Raw genomic sequence first — 13,050 nt, forward strand, 5'->3', positions numbered from 1 at the left:
TCTTGTCCATGTGGAGGGACAACCACACATTATCTTCACATCTTGAATCAAGTGACCTTCACTCTCTATCTTTATGGCCAAGATGGAGTAATTACCTGCTTCTGGCAGTCTTCCTCTAGGGAGACTCAGACACCTCTCCCTTTCTTACAAGGCTCCAATGACAAAACCAAAACATGACTCCACTGTAGTTCAACATGGAGAACCATTGAATCTACTGGGTAGGTGACCCCAAAGCAGCCTCACCACCAGAAAGTTTTACCCCACCATGGATGACATGTTTCCATAGCTATATACCTGGTCCCCTTTCAGCAAACTCCCCACAGTCTATATTCTCCAGCTCCTCCCAGGACCACAAAGCCACACACAGTTAGGGCAGAATTACTTTCAGTTGGCTAAGAGGTGTAGGCTTGAGCATGTGGAATCTTAGCTGAGATCCAGTGCCCTACCCCCCCTTTCCTTCTGTGAAGGAACTTATCAGTAAACAAGCCTGATTCTGAGGTTCTCTGGAAGTAATCACAGCTGTTCTGATGAGCACAATGTCTACTATGCTCAGAGGCTAATGTACACGATCACTGCTACCTGTTGTTTTTTATGTCCTACCTGGGACTGGGAGGCTGCAGGTCAGTCCTTCTTACAACTGTTATCTGCCCTAACAGCACTGTTGTGAGCAGAAATCACATATGGAGGTGTTATCCTTCCAAAAAGTCTTCAAGTGGGTTTCAGTTTTATACCCTGGAATTTAACAAGGTGAAGTGTCTTACCCACAGGCACTTTTCCTAACAGTTCAAGTGGCCTGAGGCTTCTATTTAATCTTTGACACTTAGAAATATATACCTACATAGTCCACACTATTAAATGCTATGGTTTTTAATCAGAATTCTGATCTTCTGAACTCTTCCTAGAATGGCCTGATAAGCTTTGCTCACAGTGTTCCAGAGCTTGTACCTCTAAAGTCTTCCATAGTCATTTGCAAACCTGTCCCCAAAGCCTAGAAACTACATGGTCAGATTTAGTAGTAGCAATCGATACTGCTGTTATATTTTAGGGACCAAAATACCTGACAGAAACAATGTGAGTTTCATTTTGGTTCATAGCTTCGGAAGGAGCATGTGGTAGATTCCTTATATAGTGGCAGGCCAGGACCAGAGAGCTAGACCAGAACCACTAATGACTATAACTTTCAAAGGCTTTCCTAGTGGTCTACATTCACCAGATGGGCCCCACATCCCTAAACTTTTCTAACCTCTCAAAGTACTGCCACCAGCTGGGGACCAAGTACTTAATATATGAGCATGTGGGGACATCTTAGATTTAAATCATAATAGGTCTGGACTAAAAGACAGTGGTAAAAACAAAGCCTGACCAGTGTGTGTCAGTTTTCATTCTTTCTTGCTATGATTTGGGATTAGTTGATATAAATCAAGAAGGGACTACAGGTAATGCTTCTCCTTGGTGGGTTTCAGCTTGAGGTAGATTAGAGATGTCTGTTGAAAGTGTCAAGAAAGGAAAATGGGACCCAAGTCTAAAGTAAGTTGTAGGGCTTTTAATTTTCCTTAGACCAAAATGCTCCATAAACATTTTGTAGCTCAATATCCTTTTGTAGTATTGTTACTTGTTCTCAGCGGTAGTCTTTATTTCTTATTTCTCTCATTCAGCACAGTTCTATAGAAGTCTGCATTTGTCATTTCTTCCTTACTACTGAAACATATGTCCTAGAATAGAGACTTTATGCATCATTACAATATGTATGACATTTGGTGTCTAGCTTTTCCTTTCTGTCCTGTACATATAATCAGAAGAAATAGAATTGAGTTAACAAAGTGGAATGGAGGCCATATATAGTTGGATTTTGACATCAGCCCAAAATAATTACTTTCTAGTCCTCAACCTATTCTCATGTGTGTGTGTGTGTGTGTGTGTGTGTGTGTACTGCACGTGTGGGAGTGTCTGTGGAGGCCATAAGAGGGCTTGGATCTCCTGGAACTGGAGTTAGAGGTAGATGTAAGCCACCTAAGGTGAGTGCTGGAAACTGAACTAGAAGAGCAGTGTGTGTTCTTCACCACAAAGCATCTCTCCAGCCCCTCTGGAGATCTTCAAAGGAGGAATACCTGGAGTGGGGATGAAGTTTCACGTGGTGTGAGGAAACTAGGGTATAGTATATGCTCTTAGGGGTCTGGGTGGTGTGCCTTACCTCCATCCCCAGGATTTACTGTGGGGCTTCTGAATATGCTTGGATTGACTTCCTTTTGTTTTTCTCTGTGGTTCTTAAACTGCTGTAGTCTTGGACTTGTATTCATTCATTAGGCTGTTTCTGTAAGTCTAGATCTGGCTATGTGTTCTTATGAAGCAAGGTGCTCACATTTTCCATGTTTCACAGTGAATAGAGTTAATTTTCCCTGAGGATCTTCAGTAATTATTGCTGGGAAGGGTCTTGGAGTCTGCTTCCCTTTGTTTAGCTCCAGCAATAAGAAGCTGGGTGATCGTTTTTAATTCATCCAGTCTATACCTTTTTATAGGTGTACCTAGTGAGTTTTTGGTTAACATAATTATAGGAAAGACAGACTTACTGCTGTTATTTTTCTATTTGTTGTATTTGCCTTAGGACTTTGCTTCTTTCCATCATTGCCTCTGTCTTAGTCAATGTTCTATTGCTGTGAAGAGACATCATAACCATGGCAACTCTTATAAAGGGCAGCATTTCATTGGGGCTGGCTTACAGTCTCAGAGGTTCAGTCCATTATCTTCATGGTAGGAAGCATAGTGGAACCCAGGCAGACATGGTCCTGGAGAAAGGTAGCTGAGAATTCTACATCTGGATCCTGCAAGCAGCAGGAAGAGAGAGAACCACTGGGCCTGTTTGAGCTTTGATAACTCAAACCCCCACCGCCATCTTCTTCCCCCACAGTGAAATCTTTCCTCCAGCAAGGCTACAGATTCATCCTAATTCTCTCAAATGGTGCAACTCCCTATGAGCCTAGGGGAACATTTCCACTACATGCTGCTTCTTTTTTTTCTAACTATTTTTATTGTTTTAGTTTCATTTTGTAAGCGATTAATATGAGGTTCACAATTAACATTTAAAAAAAACTATTTCTTTTTGAAAACATTTTTGCACACTATATTCTGATCACTTCCCAGTCCCAATTCCTCCTAGATCCTCTCCACCTCCCTACCCACCCAACTCCATGCACTTTCTTTTAGAAACAAACAGGCAAACAAACACCCCTCCCAAATCCCCACAAGAAACACACAAAACAAAATAAGACAAAACACCTCCCACAACAACACTAAATCAGAAACTATAATATATAATATAATATTCTTAAAGTTACATCTTGGCATATATAAAGCTTACTTGAGAATTTCATACATGAGTATGTTTTGGTCCCATTTACCTGCTATGTTTCCTGTTTCCCCTAGCTCCTCCCAGATCTCCCTACCTCCCCAACCCCTCGGAACTTTAGAGTTTTCTTTTTCTTAAAGTGCCCCACAGAGGTTGACTTGCAGCTGTTTTGTAAATGTTACTTTATGGGATTATCTTTTCTTGTTTGCTTGTTTTTCTGTTGGTTTCAGGGATTGAAATTAGGGCCTCAGGTACTGTAGGCAATTGCTCTGTCACTGAGCTACTGTCCCAGCCTGCCATTGGTTTTGAGATCAAAATGGCAGAAGAAAAACAAAATAAAACAAAACACTGTTTGGCTCTGCTGTTCTCTTTCTTCATGCAGATATAAGATCCTGGTTAGTATCCTTTCATGTCTACTTGAAGGATTTTAATACTTTTGTGCCATAGCTCTGTTAGGGATGGATTATCCTTGTTTTTATCTGACAATGTCTTACTTCCCTTCCTTTGCAAAGAACAGTTTTTCTCTTTATTGAATTATTTTTTGAAAGTCTTTTTCTTTAAGCTATTCTACTTATTTTCTAGCTTCATGTTATCTCTTTCTCCTTTTGCCTTTAAGATTTGTGTATGTTACAAATTGGAAAGGGACACCAAGGAGGACAATATGAGAAGTTTAGTTTTAATCAGAGTAGAAAATGAAGTTAACAGAATTTGCTGAGAGACTTGATGTTCATGATCAATTGTGAATTATTAAGGGAAAAGTAAAAAATGGAATATTAGAGAAGAAAATAGAGTCAAAATAGCTGGCACAAAAGTGTTCTCAACATTTGTGTACCAAGGCACATGAGGTTGCAATCCTCTGTTCAGTGTCATCCTTAGTGTTGACATGGTAAACTGAGGGGTTCACCCTGAATCAGAATGGTATTGGTAACCTTCTCTTTTTGCGGCTAAAGGGGATAGGAACTCCACAGGAAGACCAACAGAATCAAGCCTTGGGGCTCTCAGAGTCTGACCATCAACTGAAGAACCTAGGGGTTCATCAACAGGCTGGACCTAGGCCTCCCCACACATATGCAACAGGGGTGCAATTTGGTCTTCATCTGGGTCCTGAACAATTAGAGCAGGGGCTGTCCCAAAAACTGTTGCTTGTATGTTGATATGTTCTACTAGCTGGGCTGCCTTGTCCGGCCTCTGTAGGAGAGAATGTGCCTAGCCTTGCAATGCCAGGGTACGGGGATGTCAGGAGGGTCCCCACTTGCTCAGAGGAGAAGGGGAGGAGGGTTGAGGGGAAGGGTTGTGGGAGGGGGTGACTGGGAGGTGAGCAGTGAGTGGGATGTAAAGTGACTAAGTAGAAAAAGAAAAATAATGGTGTTGGTGACTACACTGTGAACTATCAGGCACTGTCCTGAGGGCTGTGAATGTACTGACTGAATTCTATCAATCCTTTACTTGTGACACTATTAGTAATCACCTTAACTTTCTTGGGACTATGATATTTTCATATGTAAAATAACTGTTGCTATACTAAATAATTTATAAAGTTTTTAATTCTGAAAGTTCATGTTTTGGTATAAATGATGAGGAAAACAACAATATCTTCAGGGAACTTAACCAGATTAAAGAAATGAGACATCCATTCAACTTCCTTAGATATTCACAGATAATAGTTTCACTGTAAGAGAATTATACAGGGTTGTTAGAATTTAAATCATATGTGTTTACTATTAATATAGCACCAACTATTTGAATGAAATTGAATTATCATTACTAGTGAGTTAAGGTGCTTTAGGTAGGAGATGACAGTTCCATATGGCTTGGTGGATGGCAGAAGGAAATGCCCATGAGGGAACAGAAGAGTAAGGGGCAGAATTCCTGTTTCTTACTTTCTGTCAAATTTTTATTACGTAGGCAATGGAAGAATATGGAATAAGAAATTAATGTGGATGTTTGGGAAAAAGTGAAAATATTCTTCTTTCTTGAGAAGGGTCTCATGTAGCCCAGGATACCCTTGCATTTGTCATCTTCCTGCCTCCGTGCTTGGAGTATTAGGATTACTAAAATCAGCTCCTTATGTTCTAAATATACTGTTAGGGGATGGAGTATTATGTAATATTATAATGTTGGATTCACATCTTAAAGATCTTTAATATTTTCTTAATGATATGGCTGAAAAATGATACTGGAATGTGTCAGGGGTTAAAGAGACTGGTGTGTACTGTTTAGAAACTCAGTATTTTCCCTACATACTTTGTCCATCATAATGAGTGTGCTGATTTGAGTGAGAATGGTCCACACAGGCTCATACATTTGAATATTTGGGCTCAAGTTAGTAAAAGTATTTAGGGAAAATTAGGAGGTGTGTGACCTTGTTGAAGCAGAGGGCTGAGCTTTCAGGTTTTAAAAGCCCAAACTGTGGGCTTCCCATTCTCCCTGGAGGCTCTTGGCCACCAGCCTGAGGGGAGAAGGGGAGCAGAGGCAAAGAACAGGGTTCTTATGGCTGTAAGTATGGACATGGATGGAATGACCTCCTGAGACTGCTGCATCGAGACACGTCTACTTTATTGTTTTAGAGATAGAGTATATAAGGGCATTTTAAGGGGTATGGTTGGAAAGGGTTAATTGATCATGGCATCAAGAGGGCAGGAAGGGCTGATTGGTTTTAGTACAGTACTTAATTATCCTGCAGGCGGGAAGCCAGGTTGGGACATGCATGCTGAGTTATGCAGCTTTGAAGAGAGCCCTGTATAAGGTCACTTTTCAGACAAGGCCATCCACCTGTGTTCAGGGACACTCTCCAGACAAAGACACTCTCAGAGGCAGAGACAGAAAGGGAATCCCCCATTTTGGGCTGCTGAGCTCAGAAAGCCATCAAGTCAAACGGGGCTACTATCTTAACAGCAAAGTTCCCCAACACAAACCATTTCCAGTTAGCTTTTTTCTGCCTTGTGTTTGTGGATCAAGATGTAAACTCTCAGCTACTGCTCTATTGCCACACACACCTGCCTGCTGCCATACTATAGCATGGACTCTAGCCCTCTTAAACTAAGCCCCTAATAAACACTTCTATAAGTTGCCTTATTCATACTGTCACAGCAATAGAAAAATAACCAAAACAACGAGGATAGGTGAATTTTATTTAATATTTAAAATACACTTGATTAGGCTATAAAATAGTTTTCTGGCTTTGAAACTTTATCCTCTCACTTTCGAACTACTCCTAAGGGTGATGGGGAATAATAGATCCAGGCTTTTTGCAGGTTTGTTTCTGTCCTTGAGTATAATGCTTTATTTCTGCTGAGTGCTAGTCCTTTGTGATTAAATGGTGTCGAATAAATTTATGTCAGCATTCAGCAGAAAATGAGAGCTAAAGACTGTTTAAAATGATTAAATCATTAGGACATGTCCCCCAAACCAGTATATAGTGTTTTAAATGTGGCACAAATAACCAAATAGAAAATGATAGATTTTGAAGAGAGAAGGAAATATAAGGGTATCTTACTGAACTCTGTGGGCCATCTTGGTGAGCAGCAGCTGTTTGCCAGCACACTGGGGGATAGTTCAGTGAATTACAATCCATTATAGACACTTATCTAATTGCTTTCAGGTAACTTGTCCAGGAGTGGTGCTGAAAGACAAGGAGGACATCTATCTTAGTATCTGTGTGTTTGGCCAATACAAAAAGACACAATGTGTCCCAGCCACTTTTCCCCTGGTCTTCAATGCCAGAATGGTGTTTGAAAAGGTGAGTTCAGCTCTCTTGCCTCATACTCTTGTTTTCCTATTGCCCTTTTAGACATTTCTCTTCTCCCCTTCTTTCCCCCTCCACATGCTCATGGCCAGCCTCTATTGCTCTACTCTCTCTCCCTCTCTCTGCCTTTCTCTGACTCTACAATCCTCTTAACTCCCCTCCCCGTGCCCTGAATAAACTCTATTCTATACCAAAAAAAAAAAAAAAAAAAAAAGGGTGAGTTCAAAAATTAGATTAATTATTTACCAACAGAAATCAGAGGGATTCTGGTTTTTTAATAAAATCGTGCAACATAAACTATTATAGCTAACTATGTGCTTAATTCTATTTGGCTTAATTCAAAAGGAATGTTGTAACAAATTTAGACTTTTGAAAATATTCCTTACATTATGCACTGAATCAGTTGCCTGTTTCCAAAACTTCTTAGTGGGATTCATGCAAATCCTGGCATCTGGACTGCTGAATAACAGCTTCTGTACAAAATAAGGCACAAGTAGGTAAGCATATGCTGAGTTTTACTTAGGAATATCTTGTGCTTTTCTGTTTTACCAAGCCTCTCTCCTTATTATCCTAAAAAGGCCTGGTATTGGTAATTATTACCAATCATATTCTCTTTCCCACCAGGCTTACCTTGTCCTTACAGATAGTCTTCCCTCTCTTCCTCCCTTGCTCCCTTCTTTCCTCCTTCTGTTCCTCCCTACCTCCTTTCCCCTTTCTTTCCTCCTTTTCCCTTGTCTTCTTTCCTTTATTCACAAATAAAATACCCTACTTTTTTCTCTGTTCTATGGACTGATATAGGTACAGACATATGATAAGGCAAAACTATTATTCCTGTAACTTAATAAATGCATAAATACAATGAAGGAAGGGTGAGAAAATAGGGGAGACTTTTTTTTTAATTGTCTAAGAAGACAATAATGTTTAAACTAAGCTTGAATGAGACTAATAGTTGTTAGGGGTCTAGGGAGAGAGAATTCTAAGTAGAGAGCTAACAAAGACAAAACCTTCCTGTAAGGAGTTAGCTTGCTGTGTTATAATACTAAGGTAGAGAGGACCATCCTGAGGAGCACATGTAAGAAGAGCCCTAGTGGGCAATGTTGACGAGGCAGGCAGATCCAGTTAGAAATCGTTGAAGGTTTGTATGGAAGATTGACATGGTGATTTATTCCTGAAATCCCCGGATCTGAGGGGCTTTGACAGAAAGATTGAGAGTTCAAGACAAACCTTAGGCTACATAATGAATCTTTCTCTGCAAAACCAAACCAAACCAAACCAAACCAAACCAAACCAAACCAAACCAAACCAAACCAAACCAAACCCCTCAAACAAACCAAGATTTTTCTTTGGTTGGACAAGGAAAGACATTTTGGGACGTGAATGGGAAAGCAGTCTTACTTCCCTCTCTCTGGCTTCCTCTTCCCACACTGGCCCTCCTGTGCCCTCACCTGCCCTCTCACCCTCTCACTGCAGGTGTTCCCGGAAGCAGTAGACCCTGGAGATGTGGTCGCACAGCTTGAGTGTGAGTTTTTAATTTTTAATTACTCCTGAAAACATTTTAGAAATACCATCCATATTATAATTTGAGCTGGGATTAAATAAAAGTTTAAAAGGTCTAGTAGGATTTAAAAATGTTGACCTGAGACATTTTCATAATTCTTCGGATTTCAAAGGCTTCCTGGGACGGTAGGCGAGGCATTGATCTTTGCTGTGGATGAAGTGAGGCCTTTTCTTCTCTCTGGTTTGGTCTATGGCACATAAAGAATTACTTAGATATTTTTTTGGTCAAGGTGGCTTGGAGTGTTCTGATGGAGAGGCATGATAGGTGGAACTTTGCCCTGCAAACAAAACTGTTCAATGTAAGAGTCAGGAATGTCAACAACTCACAGAAGTTCAAGGTAGCCTAGCTGGAAAAATCAGTGCCTTTACCTCCGTAGGTATCAATTATTCTTCATCGCTGGCATTGACAATACTTCTGTACAGGGCTCAGCTGGCAAAAGCTGCACTGACAGCAGTGCTGTGTATACACTTGGGCGAGGCCCACTCAGGCCCTGGTTGTGAAAAGGAAGGCTGATGTTTATGCTTAAAAGTAGAAAGGATGGGGGAATACCTGGGGGTTGGGGGTTACTTACTCAGAGAAGAAGGGGAGGGGTATGGAGAAGGATTGGGGACAGGGATGGCCATGATGGGGGCAGTGAGCAGGACTAAAGTGAGTAAGTTAAAAATAAAATAATTTTTAAAACGGGGAAAAAAAGTAGAAAAGTCTGAAACTACAGACTGATGTTTGCATCTCAAAAGGCCAGCAGAGCTAGTGTTGGGCAGTGCTCCTATGTCTCCTAATGTTCCCCTCACTGCCCACCCCATGTACACTCTAGCAACTTAGAAACATGGAAACTGGCACCAAGCTTAAATCTTAGGGTTGAAGAGGGTGGGAACAAGCCTGCCTGCTTGTTTCCATGGGAATTGTGGTTTGGTGACTTATTCAGAGAATGCTTTGTACCAGGGGCTAGTATTCTGTTATTTCATTTCTGATCTAGGACCTGACATTATATTTTCCAGTGTGGTAGACAGGCTCAGTGGTGATTGTTGCCTATAGGCCTATGCATTTAATGTCTCCTAAACATCTTGTTCATTATTTGGGAAACCATATATTAGAAGCATTGCAGATGACCATTTCCATTTGTAAATGGAAAATTACAAATTTTTCTATTGAGAGAAAATTAATGTTTTTCTTCACTATTTGGTTAGAAATTTTAGGGTATCAGATTACTAGTTACTGATGATTGTTATTTGAAAAGTGTCTTGATTTCCCTGATTCAGTTTCCTTCCTTCCTTCCTCCCCCCCCCCTCCTCCTCCTCCTCCTCCTCCTCCTCCTCCTCCTCCTCCTCCTCCTCCTCCTCCTCCTCCTCCTCCTCCTCCTCTTCTTCTTCTTCTTCTTCTTCTTCTTCTTCTTCTTCTTCTTCTTCTTCTTCTTCTTCTTCTTCTTCTTCTTCTTTCTTCTTCCTCTCTCTCTCTCTCTTTTTCTTTCTTCTCTTTTGAGTCTCATAAAGTGGTATTCTGCTTTCTAACACCACTTTCAGAGTTACCCTGTCCTGTGTTGTCAGGTGAAGGTATTCTATTGTTCTTATCTATGTACTTCACTTTGCTCTGGTATTTAGGCATAGGGTTTGGCTTTGTGTGCTGTTTTCTCAGACGACTTTCACAGCAGTCTTCGTTCACAAACTCTTTTCTTTTGGTCTTCCTTCGTGTTGTACAGTCTTCTTTGTTCCCTAATGATTTCATATGGAAAGTGAAAAGTCCACTGAGTGGAGAGAACTCTCAGTGGAGAGATGCCTGTCTGGGTACCTGTCACCTGGAGCCAGTAAGTTTTGAGGTTTCATTAATCATATCCCATGTTCTTGCTGGCCACTAGCAGTATAGTTGGGCAGTCTAAATGCATATTTTATACATTGTATCATTGTGCATAATAGATGCAAGCTCTATAAAAGAATAGCTACTGTGCTCCCCAATAAAGTCATTTATTTGTTCAGTCATTGCTCCCATTTCCTCATCTGTCCCCCAAAAGTCTTTTTAAAATTAGTTTCTTAAAATGAGGCTCTTCTCAGGCTTTAGTGCTGACATTATGTGTCTACTTATTTCCTTAGTTTCTTTTTATCTGTAATGTTGTTCCACATTTTTCTGTTTGTTTTTAATGCTGGGAATGAGAAAAATAGATCGTTCAGAATGTCCTGTCTCTAATATTGGCTAATTGTGTCCTTACCTAAGTTCTGTTTGACTTGTTTATTGCTTCTTTTATATAAGCTGCTAATTAGAACTGGAGGAGTTTAGATTCAGACTTATTTTGTTATTTGGCAAGAGTCCTAGATAGTTTTTATAGTTTTTGTGCTTATTGTATCATGCCAAGTGACATGAATATCTTGTCCTTAGCAATGTAGAGATTGGTTATTTCGGGTCTAAGCAACATTGTCCTGCAACCTCCCTTATAATTCTCTAATCAGCTTTTCATCTGCTAGCTTTTTAGCATCCACTGAGAACCATCTTTTTCAATAGGGGCTAGCAAATAGTTATTGTTACAATGTGTAATTCTTTTCTATTACTAACAAGAGAGAGACACAGAGAGAGAATGAATGAATGAATGAATGAATGAAAGAAAGAAAGAAAGAATGTAGGCTAAAAGTAGGTATCTAGTGTCCTCTTGAAGCACTCTCCACCTTATATTTTGAGACAGGGTTTCTCACTAGCTTGCCTTTTAGGCTGATCTGCTAGCCAGCTTGCTCTGGGGAATCTCATGTCTCTGCCTCTTGCAAACTGGGATTATAGGCTGGGATTATCTCCTGGGTTCTAGGTTAACTGGTCTTTAGCTTGTGTGAGAAGTGCTTTGCTTGGTAAACCATCTCTCCAGAGCCTGTAATTTTTCTTTCTTTTTATTTTTTAATTGAACATATTTTTCTATACAATATATTTTGATCATAGTTTCTTCTCCACCTCCTTCCAGCTCTTCCCCACCTTTCCACCCATCCAACTCTAAGCATTTAAGTAGGCACCTCCCCTGCAAAAACAAAACAAAACAAAACAAAACAAAACAAAACAAAACCACCACCACCACCACCAGCAGCAACAATAAACAGAATAAAAACAAAAAGAAAAAAAAGGAGAAGCACACATATTCCTCTGATACCTAGAAACAGTCTTTACCTGGACCTCCTGTAATTTTTCTTAACAGTGGTTCAGCCATTTTGAGATACATTCCCTATAGAAGAAGCAGGGCAATGTTTCCTGTTCTTTCTTGTTAAATAGCTTCAGCAAAACTCACTTATCATAAAATTCATCCCTTGTAACTACAGTTCAGCAATTTTCAGAGTATTTATGCAAATGTGAGACATCACCACTATCTGATTTAGTATATTCCTGTCACCCTCAAACAATTCCTGAGGTATATTTATAGTCAACTCCCATGTCTGCTCCCACTTCCCAGTAACCACTTGTCAATTTCTCTATAGATTGGTGTTCTCTCTTTTTTCTTTCTTTCTCTTCTAACCTCTTAATTTATAATAATATTTTTGAAGTGCATTCATATTTTTCCACATACAAGATATTTATTCCTTTTATTGCCAACCAATATTCTGTTATAATGAATATTTAGTCTGTTTGGCTATTGTAAATAATTAACAAGTCTATGAATATCTGTTCAGTTGTAGGCTAAGTATATGTTTAAAATTTGAATATTTAGTTAACATATTCTTATGTTACTGCGAGACCAGTGGCACGGGCTCCTTCAGGTCTGTCTGGGCTGGCACCCTGAGCAGACCTTGGATGCAAAATCCACAGCCAGCCCCACAACACCCAGAGGCAGTTTCACTCCTAGGCGCTTCAACATGTCCAGGGTCAGAGGATCCTGGGATCCTAGGAGCTTGGTCACACCAGGATCTCAAGGTCCCAAAGGCAACTTGACTCCTAGGAGCTCAGATATACCCAGGATCTCAGGAAGAACAGAGTCCAGTCAGACATAGCAAGGGAAGGGAGCATTAGAGATAATCAGATGGCAGGAGGCAAGCATAAGAACATAGGCAACAGAAACCAAGGTTACTTGGCATCATCAGAACCCAATTCTCCCACCATAGCAAGTCCTAGATATCCCAACACACAGGAAAAGCAAGATTCAGATCTGAAATCACTTCTCATGAGGATGATAGAAGACATTAAGAAGGGCATAAAAATGTCCCTTAAAGAAATACAGGAGAACACAGGTAAATAGCTAGAAGCCATTAAAGAGGAAACACAAAAATCCCTTAGATTTACAGGAAATCAAAATCAAACAGGGGAAGAAAGGAACAAAACCATCCAGGATCTAAAAATGGAACTAGAAACAATAAAGAAATCACAAAGGGAAACAATCCTGGAGTTAGAAAACCTAGGAAAGGGATGAGGAGTCATAGATGCAAGCATCACCAACAGAACGTCCTT

At 40.2% G+C, this 13,050-nt stretch overlaps 1 protein-coding gene across 5 annotated transcripts in view; it reads left to right on the top strand.

Moving 5' to 3' along the window:
* Positions 1-13,050, top strand: part of Spata6 (spermatogenesis associated 6) — a 109,192-nt gene that overhangs the window by 19,246 nt on the left and 76,896 nt on the right. For 3 of the 5 annotated variants that reach the window (XM_006503347.4, XM_006503348.4, NM_026470.3), the window contains exons 2-3: positions 6,945-7,082; positions 8,559-8,607. The exons of the other annotated variants lie outside the window; for them this stretch is intronic. Coding sequence is in view for 2 of the 3 variants with exons in the window: in NM_026470.3 (NP_080746.3) it covers positions 6,945-7,082; positions 8,559-8,607 (187 nt within the window). In the remaining variant the exon portion in view is untranslated. The remainder of the gene's footprint in view (positions 1-6,944; positions 7,083-8,558; positions 8,608-13,050) is intronic. 5 annotated transcript variants of the gene reach the window in all.

The sequence above is a fragment of the Mus musculus genome, chromosome 4 (genome assembly GCF_000001635.26).
Source record: "Mus musculus strain C57BL/6J chromosome 4, GRCm38.p6 C57BL/6J".
Classification (NCBI taxonomy): domain Eukaryota; kingdom Metazoa; phylum Chordata; class Mammalia; order Rodentia; family Muridae; genus Mus; species Mus musculus.